At 39.1% G+C, this 24,160-nt stretch overlaps 1 protein-coding gene across 1 annotated transcript in view; it reads left to right on the top strand.

Moving 5' to 3' along the window:
* PCNT (pericentrin) overlaps positions 1 to 24,160 on the top strand; it is a gene marked incomplete at both ends in the record, with an annotated part of 92,714 nt that overhangs the window by 39,393 nt on the left and 29,161 nt on the right. Inside the window, 11 exons of the mRNA XM_079539331.1 lie at positions 656 to 802; positions 2,032 to 2,183; positions 3,121 to 3,335; positions 3,788 to 4,011; positions 6,421 to 6,583; positions 9,262 to 9,405; positions 15,817 to 16,046; positions 16,521 to 16,640; positions 17,053 to 17,073; positions 19,549 to 19,776; positions 23,064 to 23,234. Coding sequence (XP_079395457.1) covers positions 656 to 802; positions 2,032 to 2,183; positions 3,121 to 3,335; positions 3,788 to 4,011; positions 6,421 to 6,583; positions 9,262 to 9,405; positions 15,817 to 16,046; positions 16,521 to 16,640; positions 17,053 to 17,073; positions 19,549 to 19,776; positions 23,064 to 23,234 — 1,815 coding nt within the window. The remainder of the gene's footprint in view (positions 1 to 655; positions 803 to 2,031; positions 2,184 to 3,120; positions 3,336 to 3,787; positions 4,012 to 6,420; positions 6,584 to 9,261; positions 9,406 to 15,816; positions 16,047 to 16,520; positions 16,641 to 17,052; positions 17,074 to 19,548; positions 19,777 to 23,063; positions 23,235 to 24,160) is intronic.

The raw sequence follows: 24,160 nt of genomic DNA, 5'->3' as shown, positions 1-24,160 counted from the left end.
ATCAAGGGAGTTTAGAAACACGAGGGAAATCAACTTAATGCACGGGTAGATAGTGATGGGACCAGGGGGAATGGCTTTAAATTAAAGGAGGGGGATTTAGATTAGAAGTCTATTTCTGAGGGAATGTTGAGGTGCAGGACGATGTCACAGTTTTATCCCTAAATCTGTGTTCATGATGGGGACAACAGGCCCACAAACCCACCAGCCCAATTTAATATCTTCTAGACGATTTAGCTATTTTCAGTTTGTTCTTATAAATCACTTCCTGTGAGGAAGTCTGCACTATGTGTGTTGTTTACTTGCAGTTGCCTCTGTCCATCTCCCTTTTCTGTTCCTTGTTATGGTCTTAATAGTTTGAAATGACAGGGATCTTAGCAAGCACATTAAGAAAGTTCATTTAAATAGTTAACTATTTTTAAATCATTGTTCTGGCATAATTTTGTTCATCGAGGTGTAAACTGTGTAGGTTATTGCTAGTTAAACTGAGAAATGAGACAGCATAGTTTAAAAAAAAAAAAAAGTGAGTGTATGTGGAAGGAGGTGGTTTTTTATTCTCTTACTGTAATTCAAACTGTATGTAACTTATGAGGAGATAGTTTTTGTTTTTCTCTCTTCCCTTTCTTTGTGTAATTCAAATTATATGTCACTTACGTAGGATGAGTTTGAAGATGAAAAAGCAGCTTTAATACATGACCAGGAGCAAGTGTTAATTCAGGAAAGGGAGAAAGTACAGGCTGCTTGCCAAGAGGAGAAGGAGACATTGTCAGCACAGCTACAGGAAAAAGCAGCAAGAATTATCCAGGTGTGTGGAAAATATTTTAAACTTAGATTTCAGCTGTTCTTCTGCAACTGTAATTTAATACAGTGCTTTCATCTATCTCAAGGTATGTATACAAGGAATGTGTGTGTAGTTCTAGTAGCTGCTAGTTTCCAAGGTGCAGTGTATTATGGACTTACAGTAAGATGGTCTCTTAGCTGAAATGCTACAACTGTAACATGGAAATTAAAACTGAACAGTAGTTTGAAAACTGCCCTTTTGTAAGAGAAGGTCAAATGTTAACCATTTTATTTTATATGTACTGATGCTATCTGTACTTATTGCATTGTTTTCCCTAGAAAATAGTGCTCTAGCTTTTGACAGGCCAACAGACCTATAATTTGGGAGTATGGACAGGTAAATGGGAAATATGGCTCTAGAAGTGGCAAAGACAATATTTGTTTGCTAAGCAAAATAAAATTCTATACCTCCTGTAAAGCAAATCTCTTGGCTGTAATTTAGATTACCCAGAGACCTTAAGATATGGAGGAAAAGCATGGAAAATTGTTTGTCTTAATTAGGGAACTTATAATGGTTGTTTTTTTGAATAATCAAAATAATGGCTTTGAGTTCTCAAAGTAGAAGACATTAATATTTTTTGTCTTCACTTGCATTTCAGAAGGCTCTGATCAAAATGTAAATTTGGTATATTGGAATATTTTGCTGTTGATATATGCATTCATATAGATATACATATTCTTTTAATGGAATAGAGGTGCCACATGAAGAGAAGCGTAAGGAGAAAAGTTTTTTCATTTTCTAGAAAAGTCTTTTTCATACACGGCTTGTAAAGGAAAGAAGAAAAGTACCTGAGAACGATCATACTCTGTCAGGTTGCTATTCATGTTTGTGTACAAGTGTCAAAATTTGTGCCTTGGTCATTGCTTTGCATTTTTAAGGTATGAACAACAAAAATAAACTGAAGTATAACAAACTTTTTATAAGCTTTTGCATTGCTTCTGTGTGCTGAGTCTGAATGCAAATGAGACAGCTTCCTAAAATGAAATGTACATCAGAAAAGGAGAATGAAGAGAAAAAATCCCATTTTAGTCTTTCTGCTGCCCTTTATTTCTAGTACTTTTGGAAGCAAGTTTGCATCGCAGAGGGTGATGATTAGATAAATATACAGAAACTAATGGAGTGTAGGAGTGAAGTTCACAGTCTGTGCAGAGTGATCATCTTTGTCTGTTGCATTGTTATTGAATTTTCCACAGCTGGAAAAGAGAGTCGAATCTTTAAATTGTGAAATAAAGGAGACCAACTGTGAACTGGAGACACTCATAGAGCGACGGGACAGAGAAAACCAAGAAGGAGGCAATTTGGTAGCCATGTTGAGATCTGATATTGAGCAGTCCAAAGACGAAAGGTTTGTCCATCTTGGGTTGGATAGTGCTTTGTGGTTATTTATTTTTCTCATTTCTTATGAATAATTAAATTAAGCTAGCTCAAAATAACAAAGATGATTATATTGGCTTTACTAACCTATCTGATATGGAGAGCATGTTGTGTTGTTTCTTTTTCCTCCCTCACCCCACAGTCCCTTCTGGTCTGATAGAGAATTTAGTGTTCTGGTTTCACCGCGGTCTATAATCCTGGCAAAAGCTAGGGAAGCTTTCTGTATCCTAGGAAGTGCAATCTAGATCAGTTTGATTTGTTATTTGAACACATGGATCGGAGAGAGGCTGACATGTTGAATAGCTTTCCAGAAGAATTCCTTTTCCACGCTTTTAAACAATCAAACAAAAAACTGGCTTACTATTTAGTTGTGCCGTGCCAGGGCTTCTTGGATCTTCCATCCCATTGTTTGGCTTCCTGTAGGATATTAAAGTATGACAGACGACTTGTTCTTGGATGTTTTATGCCTGACTTGAATATTTCTGCTATTTGTTCAAACTTCCATGAACAAATGTAGCAGAAATTTTTCAGTATTACATGCCTCAGAAGTACTGTCAATGTTTTCTTCAAATTAAAATTCTCCATATGTGTAATTTTTTTAGTCTACTCTGCCAGGACACCCTTATTTATTTTGGTGTTACAGGTACTATGTTAATAAATGTGTTCTCCCTGCTGATGCTTCCATAAATATGGAGAAAACAGATTTTAGTTTGCAGAGCCTGCATCTGTATTGTTTCTTTTGTTGTTTTCTTTGTTTGTTTTGTTTGTGTGTGTGAGAAATATTTGAATATTCTTCACTGATAATTGTTAAACAATGGCAAGGTGTCTGTTTTAGACTGTCAGGTTTTCAGTACGTTTGAAGCCTCTAAGCACGCATCTTGGCAATGTTTCATGTGCTTCTGTTCTAGGAAGAAAATGCAGGACTCATATCAGTGTCTTTTGAAATGGCTTATGGAGCTGGTGAAGGCCACAATTGCTGTTGAGGATCTTATCTGTAGCAAGATTGGTCTTTGCCTTGATAACAGTATGGCTTCTGCAGATTCTATGGAAAGTCACAGTATTATGGAAGAAATAGGGTTTGTACAATACTTCAGAGCTAAAGAAAAGAGTCACCTAGAGAAAGGTGAGTGCAAGTTTGTATAACTGGAAACAGTCAATTGATATTCTTGAATAATGGTTTTTCATTTCGTACTACATGGAGGAAGCTCTGAGTAGGGATGTCTCTTATTGCAGTGTTTTTATGTTTCCAAGTTTTTCCATGCATAAGATAGCGTATCAGTGTATCTTTTAGTAGCAAAAATACTAACCTGATAAGGTTGATTAAGGCTGGATGGATAGCAGAGCAGGGAAGTTGAACCTGATGGATACAGAACTTTAGTTCCTGATGTATAAGCATATTTCAAAGCCTTGCAAAACACTGTATTGATTTGTAAACGTCAAATAACTCTGTATTAACAAGTTTTTCACCTTGTAATCTATCTTCTGGGCTAAGCAGTGTTGCTGTGTGATATCAGTTGTTATCTGATGAGTTCTGTGTCACTTTTCTGTGCATTTAAGTAGCTTGCTTGTTTTCAGTAGATGAACTGCTTGATGAAACAAGAACAAGTCTCACAGAACACAGCCAGCTGTCTCCAGTGGCCGAAGAGCAGTATGATGAGTTGAGCCAATACTTATATGAAAGTGTTTTTGCAAAGCCTGAAATGGCATATGAAAATGAAGAGATGATACTGAAAATTTGTGATCGTTTGCGCACTGCAGTGGAAAGACTTCTGGAACTGGTTACAGAATCAACTAAGCAAGTAAGATAATGTCTTCCTCTGTATAAAGGCATAATTACTCTAAAAATGTGAACTCTGACTTGAGGCTTGTATATGTTAGCACCTTGTAGGACTGGCTGCCCTGAGGAAAAATATCATGCCATATCTTCAGGCAAATTATAAGTAATACAAGGGACGTGCATCTCCTGCTTCTTGCAGTGGATAATTTGTCCTTTATTTGAATAATTCTTATAACTGAGACTTAACAGTTTTTTTTCTTTTTACAGCAAATCCTGTGTGAAGGAGGTTACCTTATGAAAATTTAAACTAGAATTTTTAAATGTTTCCTAACTTCTGGAGTACAGAATTAGCCTGTGATAAAACCTCTCATAAATAACAAAAATGACATCAGTGCTTCTTCAACATTGATAAACAAATTGAAGAAAATTCAGTCCCGTATTAAAATGCGTTAGGAATGTGTAGAGTGCAGAATCATTAAGGTTGGAAAAGACCTGTAAGATCTAGTCCAGCTGTCCACCTACCACCAATGTTGCCCACTAAACATATATAATATGTAATACCACATCTATACAGCCTCCTCCCTGGGCAGCCCACTTTTATGCCTGACCACTCTTTCAGAGTTGTTCTTCCTAATACCCAACCTGGACCTCCCCTGGTGCAACTTAGGCCCCTCACCACATCCTCCTTTCAGGTGGTTGTAAGGGGCTATAAGGTCTCTCCTGAGATTCCTCCAGATTGAACAATCCCAGTTCTGTAAGCCACTCCTCATAAGCTTTGTATTTGTCTCATCACCCTTCTCTGACTATGCTCCAGAGCCTTAATGTCTTTCTTGTACTGAGGGCATAAGACTGAACACAATACAGATGAGGCCTCACCAGAGCAGGGGGATGATTGCCTCCTTGCTCCTACTGGCAGCACTATTTCTGATACAAACACAGTGCCATTTGCCTTAGTCACTTGGGCACGCTGCTGGTTCACATTCAGCTGATTGTTGACCAGCACCTCCAGATCCTTCTCTTCCACACAGTCTTCCAGCCACGCTGCGCCAGGCTTGTTGAATTGCCTAATAACCAAAGTGCAGGACTTGGCACTTGATCTTGTTGAACATCACCCTATTGGCTTCAGCCCAGCAATCCAACTTGTCCAGATCCTGACAAGTATCCTACCCTCAGGCATATTGACACTTCCTGCCAACTTGTCATCTGCAAACTTACTGAGAGTGGTCTCAATCCCTTCATCCAGATCATCAGTAAAGATATTAAATAGGACAGACTCCAATACCAACCCTGGGGAATACCACTTGTGACTGAACTTGCTTAATTTAACTCCATTCGCTACAACGCTCTGGGCCTGGCCATCCAAGTTAGTTCTTTACCCAGCAAAGCGTGTGTGCGTAGAAGCCATGGGCTACCAGCTTCCCCGAGAGAATACTGTGAGAGACAGAGTCAAAGGCTTTGCTGAAGTGTAGGTAGACTTCATTAACAGCCTTTCCCTTATCCACCAGTTGAGTCTCCTGCTCATGGGAGGAGATGGACTTGATCGAGAAAGATCTGCCTTGCATAAACCCATGCTGGCCAGGCATCATTCCCCAGGTGTCTGGCACATGCGTAATTGCACTCAGAATGATCTGTTCCATAACTTTTCCTGGCACTGAGGTCAAGCTGGCAGGCCCATAGTTCCTCAGATCCTCCTTATGACCCTTCTTGTAGATGGGAGTCACAATGGCAAGTCTCCAATCTTCTCAGACCCCTCTGGTTGACTAGTAATGCTTATAGATGGTGGAAACTGGCTTGACGATCACCTTTGCCAGCTCCCTCAGCATACTTAGGTGGATCCCATCCAGCCCCCAAGGACTTGTGGCAGTCTAGATGGAGTAGTAGGTCTCTGTTTCCACCTGAATTGTGGGGGATTTATTCTGTTCCCCATCTAAATTTCCAGGTTTCCCCAGTGCAGCAGACACAGCCCCAAGCTGCTGCAGCTCAAGAAGCCCTTGGACAATGCTCTCAGACGTAGGGTTTGAGTTTTGGGTGATTCTGTGTAGAGCCAGGGTTTGTATTCAGTGATTCTTGCAGGTTTCTTTCAACTTGGGGTATTCTGTGATTATTGAATTTAAGTGTAAGGATGCCTTAAATTGCAAGATTGAGGTCAGGCAACTTGGCCAACAGAAAGTTATTTCTCTTTATGCACAGTAAAGAAGCTTCTGTAGCTAAGGATGTTTTGTGAGGAAACTACAGACAAGTGCATACAGGGAGTCAATAAAATGTCTAGTGCAAAGGAAAGCTAATACTACCAAGAAACTTAAAAACCTGGACCTTAATTTTTTATAACTCTTATCCAGTAAGAGAAGGATCTGGGTTTAAATACATGCGGTTATTTTTACAATGCATCTGCATCCACAATCTAATCTTAGGGAAAACTGTTTATTTTTAGCTGGAAAAAACACATGAAATCCATGCACAACTTGAAGAAGAATTCGCTTGTCGAAATCAGGAGACTGCTCAAGTGGTTAGTCAGCATCAAGAACTAATGGAGTGCCTCAGTGAGGAAAGTGAGGCTAAGAATCAGCTGGCACTAGAGCTTCATAAAGCAGAAGGTAAGAAAGGAAAAAAACTGAGCTTATAACTGATTCTTCTAAGCATCTATGGTATCTTTTTGTGCTTTTTGTTGTACTTGTTTTTTTTTTCCTGTCTATAATATATATATTTTTTGCATTTCAAATTAAGTTACTTGAAGCATGGGTCATTTCTTGCAAATCTAGTACTTACTCTTTAATCCTCTGAATCAGAATTACATTTCCCTTGGACAGGTGTGATAGTCCTATACTTATACCATTGTCTGTGTGTGGAAAGCACCATAATTTTAAAAACAAGCTTGCATGTCTGTATGTCTAAACATGGGAACCTGGATTATTGAAAAGAAAATAATCCCATTATAAATCAGCCCACATGTCTGACCACGGAAGGGTTCATCATGAACTAAAGCAATATTTGACAGCAGTACAGGCATAAAGAGATTCTAGAAGAAACAGACTGAGGTTGTTGATCTTAGTGCTATCATAGACAGCATATCATCATCCTTATTCCTGCTTATGAAGGTTAAGATTGGAGGTATGCTGATTTGGTCTGTATTCTTTATGTTTTTGCAAGGAAATCTTTGGCTTCCATGTTCTGGGATTTAAGTCCTTCAAGTTGAGCTTCTCTCCCTAATCTTGATATCTGCTTTCTATTCATAGAATCACAGAATGGCCTGGGTTGAAAAAAAAACACAACGATCATCAAGTTTCAACCCTGCTGCTGTGTTCAGGGTCACCGATCACTAGTCACATCCAACCTGGCCTTGAATGCCCCACAACCTCCTTGGGCAACCTGTTCCAGTGCATCACCACCCTCTGTGTGACAAACGTCTTCCTGATGTCCAACCTAAACCTTCCTGTCTCAGTTTAAAACCATTCCCCCGGTCCTATCACTATCCACCCTCATAAACAGTTGTTCCCCCTCCTGTTTATATGCTCCTTTCAAATACTGGAAGGCTGCAGTGACGTATCCCTGGAGCCTTCTCTTCTCCAAGCTAAATAATCCTAGTTCCCTCAACCATTCCTCACAGAAGTGCTCAGCCCTATGATCATCTTAGTGGCCCTTCTCTGGACCCATTCCAAGTGCTCCGCATCTTTCTTGTACTGGAGGCCCCAGGCCTGGACACAGTACTGCAGATGGGTTCTCACAGGAGCTGAGTAGAGAGGGACAATCACCTCCCTCTCCCTGCTGGCCACCCCTTTTTTAATGCAGCCTGGGATATAGTTGGTCTTCCAGGCTGCAAGCGCACACTGCTGGCTCATGTCCAGCTTCTCGTCCACCAGGACCCCAGTGTCCTTCTGCACAGGGCTGCTTTCAAGGGGTTCTTTGCCCGGTCTGTACCTGGGATTGCCCCAACCCGAGTGTAACACCTTGCACTTAGCCTTGTTGAACCTCATTATGGGCCCACTTCCCTAGTCTGTCCAGGTCCCCTGGATGGTTTTCGTTCCCTCCATTTTTTTTATCAGCTGCACTGCTCAGCTTGGTGTCATCAGCATACTTGCTGAGGGTGCACTTGATGTCACTGATGTTGAAGAACACCGGTCCCAAGACTGACCCTTGATGGACACCACCTGTGTCAAGGCAGAGGCCAGTCACAAAACCACTGATCACAACCCTTTGGCTGCATCCAGCCAGTTCCTAATCCATCAAACTGTCCATCCTTCAAATCCACACCTCCAGTTTTGAGAGAAGGATGTGGTGAGGGTCCATGTCAGAGGCCTTGCAGAAGTCCAGGTAGATGACATCCACCACCCTTCCCCTGTCCATTGATATTGTCATTCCATTATAGAAGCCCACCAGATTGGTCAGGCAAGATATGCCCCTGGTGAAGCCATTCTGGCTGTGTTGAATCACCTCTTTTTCTCTTACATGCTTTAACAAAGCTTCTGGGAGGATCTGCTCATGATCTTTCCAGGCACAGAGGTGAGGCTCTTCAGCCCGTATTTCCAGGCCTTCCTTTCTCCCTTTCTTAAAAATGGGAGTAACATTTCCCTTTTTCCATTCACCAGGGACTTCACCAGACAGCCATGATTTTTCAAATACAATGAAGAGTGGCTTGGCAACCACATTCAGAACCTTGGGATGAATATCATCTGGCCCCATAGATTATATAAACTCAGTTTCAGGAAGAGGTCTCAGACTTGTTCCGCTATTACAGTGGGACAGAATCTGCTCCCCTCACCTGGAGGTTCAGCATCCTAGCAAACATGGGAAGCCTGAACACCAGTGAAGACTGAGACAAAGCACTTACTGAGCACCTCAGCTTATTCCTCTTTAAACATATTCCTTTAGGCTTACTTGGTCTCTCCAGCATCATGTTTCCTTCCTTTCTATGAATAATTGGTGGATTTCTTGGGCTCTGAATGTAGCACTTGATCTTACTTTCCGGAAAAATTCCTTTTCTTTTATCCTCTGAGCCCAGCAGAGGATGTGTCAAGCTGTCCTATGTTCTGAATTTATTCTTTTGAGGCAATTTGTGATATGGTAGCCTTATAAAATGTATTGGAAAACACTGCTTTATTCCTTAGAATGTTCCAAAAAAGTCTAGCTACAGTGTAAGTTTAAGTAATCTTGAAATTCCCCCTTTTTCTATGGTTTTATTGTTAGCATTAAACCATTTACTTGTGTTTTCAAGTTTTATTTTTCCAGAAGATGCATTTGTCTGCTGCTTTATATACATTCTAACTTGGCATTTTAGGCATTATTGAAGGCTATGTTGCAGAAAAAGCTGCACTGGAGGAGGCCTTGAATCTGAAAGAAGAATCTGAGCGTCGCCTTGTTGTGGAGTTGGAGAATATGCGTGAACGCTTCCAGGAACTAACCCAGGAGCAGGCAATTCTTGGTAAGGAGCGGGTATGACAACAGTGGTGAAAAAAGAAAATGGCAGTGCATTGTGACTGGAAACTCTCAATGCAGTTCATCAAGACTGGAGAAGGCAGCATTCTTCCGTTGGGTGACTTAGTGATCAGCTCCATCTAGTACAGAATTTGGCAGGGTCATCCTGCAAAAAAAAAAAAAAGGCAGCTTTTTATATTTTGCCTTTTGAGAAGAGAGTACTGTTAATGAGTAGTACTATTTGTAGCAGAAATGCTAAGTCATGGCCTGAACCAATAATTGAGCACCTGGTGGGAAGGCAGGGCCAACCAAGGGGATTTCAAGTGCATACAGTGCAATGCAACTGAGTGACTGGAAAGGCTGGAGCCAGGATCCACCCCTTCCCAGACCTCATTTTAGGGTTGGCAGTGGAGGCAAGGGTATTTCTCTGGAGATCCCTGTATACCTGAGGCCTTCTGAAGGTAAGCGGCTTTCTTCCTTCATTTCTATGTCAGTGGCTGCTGCATTTGGGCTTGTCCTCATTTGCTGCAGCCAAAGCACCACCCCTATTATCGCTGTGCTTTCCATCACATTTGTAGTGTTACATAGAAATGGAAAGTATCTGAGGAGGGGGGTGGTGGGAGGAAAAAGCTGTCTGGACTTGGTCCTAAGCAATTGGCTCTAGGTGGCCCTGCTCAAGACAGAGTATTAGACCAGATGTCCTTCACACATCCTTCCCAACTACAACCAATTTGTGAAAATAACTGCAGTGAATTTATCAAATCAGAAGAGAGACGAATTGCAGATTCAAAGCTTTTGGCTGCTTTCAGGGTGAAGTTAGCTTGATGATGATAGAAGAAATAACGTACTCTAGGAAGAATATTTGAGTTATTAAAACAACAACAAAAAAATAATTGATAATATTAACAGTATAAAAGTAAGTATTAAACTTTTGCTCTGCTCTTTGGCCTTATCCTGTCAAAATATGATACACATTGTCAGTATTGGGAACTGGAAAGATTTGAGAGATCAAGCTTGTGTAGGTAGGTTTCTAAAAGAAAGAGCATACTTTGAAGAACTGAATGAGATGCTTCCCTCGCCGTGGTCTCTCCAACAAAGTTATCTTTCACATTTCTGTAGAGGGTTGACTCACCAAAGAGCCAGTGAGAGTCACCAGAATGACAAATCAATGTAGTCTACATAACCTAACTCCTCCTGTCCTTGCTCCATCACTGCCTTAGCCCCACAGAGTATGTGATAGCACTTAAGCAGGCTATAGAGAACTTATATAGGGAACTGGAGTTGAATAAAGGTGAACTCTTCAACATACTGGATGGACTCTAATAACACTCAGTGAGTGGTGGTTGGTGCTATTCTGCTTTACAAATTAGGAATACACATCTTTACAGTGACAGCAGTGATTTAGCAACTATACGAGGAATCTTAATGCTATGTACATATAATACAGTGTAAATTTTTTTTGGTTCACAGAGGAAAATTCAAATATGTGAATTGCACTGTGCAGGAACTCAAGACTAGGTTATGTTGCTGCTTAATCATTTAAATAGCATTATGTAGTTTGACTGTTTGAGTTTGCACCCTTGATATCGTTTTAATACTTCTATAAATTAATTTCTGTGAATCATCTCCCAGTAGAGATTTTATCATTTGAGATCACTGCCTTTCCGTTACTACTAATGCCAAGATGAGCCTTCGGATACATTCATAGATCTGTACTGTCTGAGCCAGATATATAACAGATAGTTCTGCATCACTCCTTCTTTGGTCAGGAATAAAGGCATAAGGAAACAAATTGCTAGTGATTTTTTTTTTTTCTGCTGTTGGCAGTAGAAGATTGTAAACTTCTCCACTTTTGATTTTGGGTCCATGACCAATAGTAGTCTGAAAGACAGGTAGAATTCTGTAACAGCCTTATTGTATCACTTCTGTGCAATTCTTGTCTGCCTCTCATCTCTTCCCTACCTCATCTTCCCTTGTTCCTCTTGCTGCTCTTCACCTTTTTTTCCTACTGGATTCCACCACTGTACTGATCTTGTGGGTTACCATCCTTCCCTGTTCTGCTATTTGACTCTGCCCTCGATATTTCAAATGTAATGCAGTCAAAATACTTGTGTTGTTCATGTGTCATTATTAAAAGTTGTTTGTCTGAGCTCTCATTCGACATCTTAATAGTAGCTTACTATTACATAAGGAGGAAATTGATTAGTGATATCACACACAGGTTGTCCTGGCTTAAAAAAATCTACCATTCTTTGCCACAATAAACAGAGGAAGAAGTGGGGGAAGAACTATCATTCTTGGTGGAAAGATAAAAGAATATTAGCAGATTCAGGGGTATGATACTGAAGGCAAGTCATACTTGATTTATGAAGGTGATTATGGCATGAAAGGTTATGTCCCAAAGGAAACACAAAAGATTATTTTCAGATATTGTTGAACACAAGTACTTCTGGCTGTCATGGAACTGTATGACAGATTTTGAAGACTGTAAATCTATGCCAGCTCTTTGAGTCCAAGTGGACTGAAACCTGCTTTGGGTACATTGATAGAAACTAAAATGGGGGTTAAGGCATTAAATTTTCCATCTCAGTCTGGGAGAAACTGAAAAGCTTACTAATTCTTTTATAAAATGTGTGACTAACCAAGCATGTTGCAACAAACTTGCACGATTAAAATATGAAAGGATTTTTGTGGTAGCTGCAATCCAATTATAGGCGTGGATTAACATACAAGATAACATATAGGATGTGTCCTAATTAAGAAGTATTTTTTTGTTGAATAAAAGGTAGGCGCTATCTGTATTATACATGAGTTTCTCATGGTGACTGAGAAATCTAATTTAATGGATAGGTAGATCAGAAAAAAGAAAGGGAGGGTAGAATGATGAAAGCTAGTCATGGGAGCAGAAAACAAGCAAAAGATTTACAAAATTTTAGCCTGATTTCTAATGGTAATGTAAAATTTGCAGATGCCAAATTCAACGGGGCATCTTTTTTTCTAAATGAAAATGTATGTACCTAGCTCCTGAGAAGCAACCACTGTTAATCTGATAAATCCATAGCTGCCATGATTTGGTTATTTTAACAAGCTTTTTAAATTAAATTTATTCATATGTATGTGGTCATGCATTTGCTAGTTTTGTTTCCCAGGTTTCTTTTTCCCCAAAGAATGTGAGCTAGATAAATGTTTCAGGTGAATAAGGAAGAATAATCCAATTTAATTCCATTTAGAGCTGCAATGCTGCACTGGGCTGTCTTGGCAGTTACGATATCTTTATTCCGTCTAACCATTCAGTTCTCCCTCAATTTTCATTCAACATATTTTTGGTAACCACCTCAGTGTCCAAAAATGAGTTGCTGTTGACTGTAGGAGAGAGAAACTCCAACTTGACTGGTTAGTGTGTCTGGGGATTGCTGTTCTTCTGGTAGTTGCAGGCCTTGTCGTTCGTTAGAACTCGTACAGTTATTTTTAATGAGTTGTGAGCACTAAAATTCATCACCTTTCCCTTGCCTCATCCATCCATGATACTTTTCCTCTAGTTTGGAGTTTTTTTAGTATGTGGAAAGAATAAATAGGAGTAATATTGTGTGAAGTTGTTTGGCGTGGCTTATTCCTTGGAAAATGGATCCCTTATTTTTTGTTCAGTAGTACTAATGTGAATAGAATGGTCTTGCTAATAACAAACAGAGCTTGGCATTTGCTACTTGCTAATGATGTGGGGGGAGAAGTGTGCTGGGGCATTGCCAAAGTGAAATTGTGTGATTTCAATTAGTATAAATAAAATAACATGTTTTTCCTATGAAAATACAAATCTCTGATCTGATGACCCAAGCCTGTTGCTTGAAAATGTATTTGCATACCAGAGGAATGCACAGTTTTTTTTTTTAAAAAAAAAAAAAAAAAAAAAAACAACAACAACAACAAAAAAACCTGAAGAAATTGTTCAGACAGACTGCGCTTACAGAGATTGAGTAGAAGGCAGTCACCAATTTTGGATGTGTTTTCACTTCCAAGTGAAAGCTGTTATTTTTTTCTTAACTTGCATTTCTGTTTGAGGAGGTGGCTGTGACTATTTCAGTTTTATCTAATCAGCATTTTGTTGCTCAAAAAGCAATAGTTCTGCTTTTGAAGTTTAAAAGAAGCCATCGGCTCATTAAGTACCACGTTAGTTATGATATGGGAGAAAAAATTCCTGTGCTTGCTTTCAAAAGAGTCAGCTCTTCACTTGAGCCGGTCCACGCGTCCTTGCTGTGTGTCTGCATATATCAGTATCTGCTTTACCCTCTGCTGAGCATTAGGTGTTAGTGGATACAGGTGGATGCTATTCTATTCCAATCCCCTGCCTAGCAAAGCAAAACAGCTTATAGAAGATAATCTCTATTGTGCAGATATGGCATATATTACTTCTGCAGTTGCTATTTCTAATTCTATTAGAATTCAGACTGTCCTTGGGACTCTCTGGACCTTCTGTTTCAGCCTGAGATAACTTGCTCGGGTGTATTTCTTGGTGACTGGAATCTCTAACAGCTTGCTGACCTCCATTCTTCCTTTGTCCAAAAGGTCTGTGGGGAAATCGTGGTGGAGGCCATTCAGCTGCATGACTCTTCTACTGCATATGTTCAGCCAGAGCTCCAGTTACAGCCACAGCTCCATGAATGCTTGATTTGGAAGTGCTGGATCTTAGTTAATGTGATTGTTCAACTATGATACAGAGCATTCAAAAAAGGTTAAGGAGTGTATAGCACAATGGTTGCATAGTTGATGTTAGGCATTGGAGACAGCATGATAGATTGCTGTGAGTTTGTAAAAGCAGTTTTTAGTTGTAATGTACTTGTGGGCTATCAGTCAAAGACAGAAATCACATAGCTGCAGTACAGCTTTTGAAGGTGTGCTGCGTATATGTATCTCTCTCGTCAGCGGTTCCTCAAAGTCCTTCATTTATTTTGTGATTTGTTAGCTGAACAAACCTAAAATGGTAGGTCTAGCCTGGAGCCAATGTATCTGAGTGTGAGGGAGGGAAGGGCACTTAACGTATTGTCTCAAATGACTGCAAAAAGAAAATGTTTTTTTTTTTTTCTTCCAACTGGTGTGTTGTGCCCATTGACAGTGCACATGAACAAGAATTAACTGGTAAGCAATCTTGTCACTGGGAAGTTCTGTGTTTCAGTTGGTTTTGGAAGCTACCAAGGGCACTTATCTGGCAAGTGGTTAAAGTGGTTAGTTAATTAAAGTGGTTAAAGAATCAGGTACATTTCAGTTTCTCTTATTTAATTAATTTTTAGTTTTACCGTGTGTATTTTGGTATCCTTTTAATGCAGAGGAAGAAGAGCTGCTACAGTGAGAAACTATGATGACTGAGAACCTACTTGTCTCATTATTGAACCTCTTAATTCCCAGGGACAAAAACTTCACAGTTTTTGTTCAGTCTATTCCAGTGTTCAAGTGCTTCTTACCATTACTACTGGGACAGTTTCCTCAGTTCTCTCCCTGAGGTGTTTTTTTTGTTTGTTTGTTTGTTTGCAGAGGTTTATAATAGGAACTTAGGAAGGAATTGAGCAAAAGTCACGTGAATTGATTTGATTATGCTTGGAAAAGGGAATTCTCCCATCCAGGGGTCTGGTCTAGATGATCAGTTAAGGTCCTTACTGGAATCACAGCCATGTTTTTCCTCGGTGGCTGACAACATTTAAGATGAAAAATGGAGCATTTGAAAAGTGAAATAAAGAGTTCTTGCATGACTTTTCTTTAAGTACTGGATAGCTACACTTCTATTTTTGTATTCAGGTAACTTTTAACTACAGTTGCTTAAAGATAGCTTTTGTCTGTATGCGGAGTCTTGGTTTGGGTCTCCAGAACGTCTGTGCAGTGCATCCAGCAGGCTGACAGAGCAGTTCTTAGGCGTAAATCAGTTTGTGGTAACTTAACTGGTATTGAGCTTTGCACATTTTCATGTTTATGGTCTTTCTTTTGCAGTCTCCATAGCATAAACATGTACCATTTTTTTTCCCCAGGTTTGAGAGAGTGGCTGGCTGAAATCAGTGTGTGGATCTTAAACTTGTGTATAGAGAACATCTGAAATGGAGTGAACTGGAAGGAGTGAGGATCCTGTGTGCATGGAAAAGAACCTCTGGGGCAGGAGGGGTGTTGAACTGGGGCTGAGGGGGGAGAGACTGAGAGAGGGAGTTTGAATGGATCCTGGTTAGGTAAGGCAGTTTTAATGGAAATGGTTTCTGAAGATACAGTGGCAGTCAGGTGTCTGACGCTTTGTTTTGAGTCTTTAAACAAACAGAAATCCTCATCTCCTGAGATGGCCAGTTTGGTTTTATTGCTGTCTAAAGTACCTGAATTTGGTCTTAGAAACTCAGGTTCATCTTTGTACCCTATGCTGATAACACTGCTGTTTTTTGTTCTTGTTCAGGTCTTCTCAAGGAAGTAGAGATTTTAGCAAAGGAGAAATTGGAACTTGAGTGCCAAGCAGAAAAGGACCATTCCAACTTACGCTCCCAAATGAAAGTTCTTGAGATGGAACTGGAAGAACAGCTGCACAGTAATCAAGACCTGACTAAACAATTGATGGAGGCTGCTGAGTTAAAGCAGCAAATTGAAGTCCTTGAAAAACAGCTTAAAAACCAGCGACAATTCATGGATGTAAGCAGTCTATATTCTCATGGCTTTTAGGTGATAAATACTACTCCTAGTTTGTGATTGCAGTCGTCCCTACAATACAATGCATGTTGTTTTCTTCAAAAGATAAGTCTGTTGTATTCTAGTCTTGAAAAAGATTAGAATTAAAAAAGGAGGATTGAAAACAAGATTGTTTTTCAGTAGTACTAGACATATACATATATATTTTCTTTTTATTAATTGCTGATGGTAACTTGTATGTACATTGGAGTTAAATTGTTTTTCTTTGTCTTTCCCTGTAACTTTATCTAAGCTTTCAGGACTACTGAAGTTTTTTGTTACTTGTAAGTGAGCATGGCTTCTTCACAGCTTTGAAAAAAAAAAAAAAAAAAAAAAAAAAAATCCTATCAATGAAACAACAAAAAAATTTCTTTTACTCAATAATTTAATGAAATTAAAAGTTTCTAAAAAGTATTTTACTTATTTCTGGGTTGATAGGAACAAGCTATAGAAAGAGAACATGAACGTGATGATTTTCAGCAAGAAATTAAAAAGCTGGATGAACAATTAAAACTTTCAGCTAAGTTACAGACTTTGGGAAAGCCCAGGGAACATGGGGTGAGTAAAATCATGTTTAATGGCCAAAGGAATTAAATACCAAAAACTGTATCCTCTTTGGTGACTTTAAGGACTTCAGTGTGAGAGTACTTGCATTACTTAGAAAGAAGTGTTTTATTTGAACACATGAACTACAGTGAAGCTTCACAGTTCATGCATCTGATTTAAATTAACTCTGGAGAACACAGGTATTACTCTACAAAGGACAACTGAGGAAAGGCTTCTGGGTTCCAGACTTGTTGTATTTATGCAACTACACTAGTTGTCATAAAAGATATTCTTCGTCCCTCTGGCTTGTCCTATTTTAAGTTTATAAATCAGTCCTTTTGTTCGTATACTCATTGATTTGATACTTGGTTTCAAAAATTAACTTTTTTTTTTCTTCCTTTTTTCATAAATGAACATTATACAGAACTATGACTTGATTCTACAGGTATGGAAAACAGCATGAACATCTCTTTAACCTATCTTTCCTCTTCTTTCAAACCTTTCTACTTAATTAGATACGCTTTTGCTTTTTTCTCTTCTTCATATGTCAAGCCTGCTTCAGTTTGACTCAGAGATACATGTTTTAGAATGACATGATTTTTTCAGGGGTAGGAAACTGCTTTCATTTTATCATTTTAATTTCTTGTCTATAAGTACCTTTTTTTTTTTTTTTTTTTTTTTTTTTTTTTTTTTTTTTTTTTTTTTTTGGATGAGTGCTGTATCTAGCTCTAGGGCCCCCTGCACAAGAAAGAAGTGGACCTATTAGAGCAGGTCCAGAGAAGAGCAACAAAAATGATCAACAACCACTTATGAAGATGGGCTGAGGGAGCTGGGCTTGTTTTGCATGGAGAAAACTGGGGACTTTCAGTACTTTCAGTACTTAAAAGGAGAGAGTGTGATTTAATGTGATAAGACAAGTGGGAATGGTTTTTAACTGACGGGAGATTTGTGTCAGACGTTAGGAGGAAAATCACTCAGAGAGCAGTGAGGCCCTGGCACTGCCATCCAGGGTGCTGTGGGTGCCCCGTTCCTACAGGTGCATGAGGGCAGGTTGAATGGGCCCTGGGCAGCCTGATCCTGTGGTGGGGACAACCAGTCCATGGCAGGGGGTTGGAACTAGATGATCTTTGAGGTCCCTTTCAACCAAAGCCTTTTTGTGATTCACAGAATTCAAAGTCTGTCAGACTGTTAAGTGGCTTAGTAAAGGGGAAGTAAAGGAAAGTTTAATATTATTTGGTGTAACATTTACAACTTCTTTCGAAAAGGAATAAAATCTTAAATGGAAAAAGGCACAAGGGAAGTGACTAAGCAAGTGAAAGTAAAGTGTATATATCTGTACAGTATGTGCATCAGGATTTAGACAGTTCCTACACAGCCATTTAACAACGCTATAATAGCAATAATTACTTATTGCACTGAAGCAGTTCATTTGAGCTTTTAATTTCTGCATGTAGCAATAAGAACAAATTCATGGTTATTCTGTTTGCTATTCTATGCACTCAAGGTATATGTGAGTGGAATTATTTGGGGAATGAAGTGCTGACATGATAGCTTGGAGCTATCATGTGATTGTTTGCCATGGGGTTGAAGGCTGTGAAAGTATTTTCTGATCTACAGGATTGCAGCACTAGCTTTCTAGTGGGGTGGTATTTGAAAATATAAATTTCATATGTAAAGTGTTGTGGTGTCTGGGGTTCTGATGACTTTTGGCAAAATCTTACTGCAGTAGAATGTATTGGACATTTAAAAGTCTTTTCTATACCTAAACACTTTTCTGCATGGCCTATTTTGTGTTTGACACTTGTTGATTTACTGATAGCACAGGGAGGGCTTGAGATGGAGGTACGGATATCTACATCTATCCAGATTCTTCTGTATGGGCACATATATAATTAAAGGTCTGTAAGCAAGTGAAAATGTAACAATAATCACTTTAGGTATTAACTAGTCTCTGATGCTCTGTTTATTGATTAAATTGTTTGTGTTCCTCTGTATTTTACTAGAGAGTGTTCTGCTTTAGTACCATCTGTACAACAGATACGAAGTTCTATATTACTATGAAGTATTTTTATTTTATAATACAGTAATGAAACTTCTATAAATTCAGTCACTTCTTGAACAAAGCTTTTGTTTTATAATGGTGTTGACCAAAAAATTCTCTTTCGGTAGATCTTCCATTGCTTTTGCTTCTGGGCATGCTTTCCGTGTCCTTGATGACTTTATCAGATATGATATAGTCTGTCACACTCAGTTCTTTCCTGCCTGTCACCCACCAATGCTTCTAGCCCTGCCTTCGCATTAGTTATGGGGATGAATGAGTTTTCCTGAGACTCTGTGCATGATTGGATCTTACTGAGCGAAAGTGCAAGTTGTCATCCTTTGTATATTTAAGCACCTTTTAGTAAAGGAGTGCTAGTTCTCTATTGACTATGGTGAATGTCTCTGCATGGGAGGCACTGATGAAGTTACATATTTATTTTTCAATTCTTGGTATTTTCCTTTAAACTGGAATTCACTGAAGTAATAAAAATTAGTTCTGAGGTTACAGAAATACATCCAATGTTATTAGTAATAATCCATGTAATACTGAGGTTTTTTTAATCTTAATACATAAATACAGCAAATAAGGTCCTTGTTGATGACCACTGGGCCTTCAGAGTATAATTCTATGCAACATTTGTTAGACTACTATAAATGCTAAATGAGAGTAATCAAATTTGTATTTGAGAGCCTCTCCATTCAGAAAGCAAAATATCAGGAAGTTACTTTTTCATCCTTTTTCCATCTCTGATTTATCTATTGTCTAATTACTAGTTTAATCCATAGCAATATTCTGCCTGCTTAGCGTTAAAATCCTTCTGGTTCCAACTGGAAGCTTCTTATGTTACCTGAGTGTCAGTATAATGTGATTTCTGTATAGGTAGAATCTTTACAAGCAGAAGTAAAACAGAAGGTGGATGATTACAATAAGCTGTTATTAGAAAAGGAACAAAAACATCAAGAAATTACAGCTCGTGATAAAGAGATTGAAAAACTGGTGGCACAAGTACAAGAACTGGAGCACAGCAGTACTGAAGTCTCAAAGACTGTAAACTACTTGCAACAACAACTTCAAAAAATGAAGAAAGTAGAAACTGAATTAAAACAGGTAATTTTTAAATACTTAACTAGGATAGGCATTATTCAGACATTGTCTTCATGGGAGCTGTCAATAACTTTGTCAGTGTTCTTGGAGGCTATCTCTTGCATCAAGGGGTGAGAGACTATTGTGTTAAAGGCAGCTATTACAGCCACAATTTTAAACAAACTCTGGCTTTATGGACTTTATGACATTATTATATTGTCAACTGTCATGTTTGCACGGATCAAAACTCTTGTTTCTCTGGAAGATCCTTAGCGATAGTATTACTGACTGTAAAGTATGGTGGGTATTTAGTAAGTAACCGTGCTAAAATTATATATGCTTAATCAGTAGCTCTCCTTGCTCTGTCTCTGGAGCCAGATCAATTTGCCCTGCTCCCAAAACTGTTGTGTTTTATATTGCTACCTCAGATTTAATCACAGCTTAAGTAATTGAATTATATTCAATTTATCAAAACTCTTGCCTTTCCGCTAAGCATCTGAGTAACCTTTCCTGTCTTATTATAATAAATATATTTTTCCTTCCAGCAATTTTCCTTGGTTAAGTACTGTTCATGTGTATGTCAAGTTTGAAGATTTCAGAGTAGCATGATCTAAACTAAATTCACTTTTTCATTGATTATTCTTTAAATATTGCTTCCATTATTTATTTTATAATAAAAATACTTTGTTCACTATTTTTAACTTCAGTTACGTATGATATAGACTGGTTGGTCTCGGTTCAGTAAGTACTACTATTGCAATCTCACTATTGCCAAATAGATGGTATCTGGAGAACTGTTTTAGATTTCTCTGTACAACAAAGGCATCAACAGAGTGGAGCAAGTTCAATAGAGTACCATCAAGATAAGGTGGTTAAAGGGCTGGAGCACATGATTTATGAGGGAAAGCTGAACAGTATGTGTTTAGCTTTGTGAAGGTCATATAGATCCCTGCAACCATACTATGAGGTTATAGAAAGTATAGGCAGACTTAGAGGTGCGCTTGAAAGGAGGAAGAGATGCAGGGGAAATTCCAACTAAACAATGGAGGAAAACTGGGGGCAGTCTGTGCTGAAAGAGGAATTCAGAGTGGCAGTGGTTTCTCTGACTTTCAGATATCTAGAATTTGGCTGGCCAAGTACCTGACCAGAGACAAGTTTGTTCTGCTTTGAGCTAGGGTTCAGAGCAGAAAGCTCTAGAGACCTTTCCCAACCTCAACTGTTCTGTGATTTTATACAAACGTGCAAAAGCTTTGTCTCTTAGCTTTCCGTATACTTTGCCTTGAAGTAAATGGGGACTACAATGCCGTTGTTTCAATTTGCTCTTGTATCTGAACCCCTGGCACTTTGTCGAATAGGTTTTCCTTGTTTATGTGAATTAAAGCCATCTTTTAGATCTCTGAATAACCCAGTAAACTGGTCGTTCTCTAAAAATCCTAAACAAGCCAAATTTAAATTTTTCGAGAAATCATTTCTTTAATTTTAAACAAAGTTACACCACTGGATTTACCAAATGTACTTATTGTGATACCTCATCACTAAGCAGTTTTGTGCATCACGTAAGTGACAAATAAGCTCTAAGTGTGCTTGTATGTCACAAGATTTTTTTGGTAAAAATACACTCAATATGAATGGCAGCTATGGATTTTCACTGCCTCCACAATGCCAACATACAAAAATATACGCAGTATAGATAATAGAGACTAGTGCTACTGAGAAATAGGCCTGGAAAGACCAATTTCTAATATGGGGCAGTATAATTTTTTATGAAGAATGGTGACTTAACTCACATTTATTGGAACTAACTGTCCTGTCATCACATGCATAGAGTTACATATTCCTTGTTCTTTCCTTGTTCAGTTCCTTTCTGTTGTTCAAGTCGTTGATATGTAACAGTGATGCTTTTTCTTAGGATTGTGCTTTGAGAAGTTGGGCCATAGTAGGTTGTAAGCTCTTCCTTTTGCTCCCTTAAGGAGCCTGCTAGCCTATGTGTTTTGGTATCAGGCAAAGACCCTTTATCTATATGGGCACCCAGAAGCATCTCTTATAATGATGGTGAAGCACATAAAGCTATGATTTTTGCCTGGGTTGCTGCCTGCTGTTGCTGGTTCACTGTCAAGACCTTAGAACATAGCAACGGGAGAACGTTAATGTCTCCTGTGTGCAGAGCTCTGGGAATAGTATGGCACACACATAGCTCTGCTGTGTACTAAATGCAGGAACATCTGAGAGGAAGCGGCCTGGTTCTGTTGTAATCCATCTGGATTTTCATGTTGTCACTGGGGGCTTTTATTCAGCGATCAGAAGCTTTGGAATGGTGTGGATAATATCTTGCTTGTGGTTGATGTGAAAGTTAAAAGATAGGCACCAGTGTTACTCGGGTTTTGCTGTGGTCTGTTTAGTCATGTCTGTCAGCAGGATTCCTGAGAGGCTGCTGAATACCATAAGTTCCACATGATGATAAGAGAAGTTTTTGTTTTACCCTTCCGGGCAAACAAATATTTCTCTGGTAGGTGCTTTCCTACTCAAAAGTGTAGGTGATAACTTTGTGATTTCTTGCTTTATCCTGCAAGAGAAATTAAGTGAGGATGACACAGCGTTGCACCCCAGCTGGCTGTCTCCCTGTAGTTTCCCTTTTCTTCCTGTGTGCTTTGTGGATGGGGGAGATGTCTCCATTGATACTATTTCAGAATGGCTTTCTACTAAAGGACTGCTGACTGGAGACTGGACGACATCAAGAATTTCCTTCTTGAACTGACCCAGATCCTGAGAAGGATTGTGAGAGCCACAGAGGGAACTGAAGGAAAAGCTTTAAAAATAAAGAAAAAAGCAAAAACATGATAGCTTGAGAATCTGACAGAAATGTACAATCTGACAGAAATGTAGTGCTGGTGCTTCATATCCTGATGTTATGTGATATATTTGTAGGTGGTGTTTGATCTACCCTCTACCACTTAATTTTAATTAAATCTTCACCTCTTAGGCTTAGCTTAGTAACATATGGTAACATAATCAAATTGGATATGGCTAAAGAAGATGTTTAGAGTATTAACCATACGGAACAGTGTATGATTGAAAAAGTATACCATTATGACTGTGTGCTAAATTTTCAGAGGCCTAACTTAGATTTGAATGTTTTTAGCACACTTGTTATAGTTTTGCATTCCTATACCTTTGTAGAACGTTGGAATTAAGTATCTTTGTTCTTGCATTGGAGCTTTTCAGGCATGAAGACGTATTCTGGCAGGATTATTCTGTTTGATTAGGTCTGTATATTGACTACAATCAACACTAACATAAAAGTTACTTTGCAGGATAAAGAAGCATTGCAACAGCAGCAGTACAACAATTTGATTCAGATCTCTGCCCTGCAATCTAAATTGGATGAAGTCAGGCATGGAGTACCTATGGAAGGCACTTCTGACCAAGGGCTGAAGGAACAGCTACAGGCAGAACACGAATCACTTGAGAGGAAAGAAGGAGAGGTAATCTGTTCAGTTTCAGTATTGTCCTGTAGACTTTGGATCACTCATGTAGTTCTAGAATCATTTTCTGCAAACTTGTAACTGAGAGTTTAAGCCTTGGATTAAGTTCTTGAATGTACGCATGAAGGTGCATACACACCCACCTACTCCCCCCCACATACTTATGCTGTGTATTCAGATAATATCAGGTAATATTCAGCCTCACAATTTTGCAGAAAACACCAGTCTGAGTGGTGCAGTTGGTATGATAGAATGTAGGGATGCCATGCAAAGGGACCTTGACAGACTTGAAAGGTGAGCCAGTACGAACCTAATGAAGTTCAGCAAGGCCAACTGCAAGGTGTTCTGTTTGGGTTGGGGCAATCCTAGATACGTGTACAGACCTGGAGAAGAACTCACAGAGAGCCCTGTTGAGGAAAGACTTAGGAGTTCTGGTGAATGAAAAACTTAACATAAATAAGGAGCATACATTTTCAGCCCTGAAGGCTAACTTGGTCCTGGGCTGCTTCAAAAGAGGAGTGGCCAGCAGGGCAAGGGAGGTGATTGCTTGTCTCTACTCAGCCTTTGTGAGCCCAACCTGGAGTTTGAGGCCCCCAGCACAAGAAAGATATGGAGCTGTTGGAATGCGTCCAGATGAGGGCCTCTAAGATGATCAGAGGGCTGAAGCACCTCTCCTGTGATGAGAGGCTGCGTGAGTATTCAATGCTTAGATGTTTTTTTGATAGCTGTGTACTGGGATTAGTGCTGTGGTGTTTCTTTCTGCCTCTTAATAGAAGAATACTGTTTGTAACTGCTTGTGATAACATTAAACATCAAATGCTAACACTTAATTTTTTTATTAAGCATTTTATCTCAAACTAACATCAATGGTCAAGCCTGGATTGTTCAGAACATATATTAACACATCTTTCATGAGCAGTTTTATT

This window comes from Tetrao urogallus, assembly GCF_951394365.1.
Source record: "Tetrao urogallus genome assembly, chromosome: 8".
In the NCBI taxonomy this organism is placed as follows: domain Eukaryota; kingdom Metazoa; phylum Chordata; class Aves; order Galliformes; family Phasianidae; genus Tetrao; species Tetrao urogallus.
The sequence above is the reverse complement of the archived record's forward strand: the minus strand, read 5'-3'. Positions and strand labels throughout refer to the sequence as shown.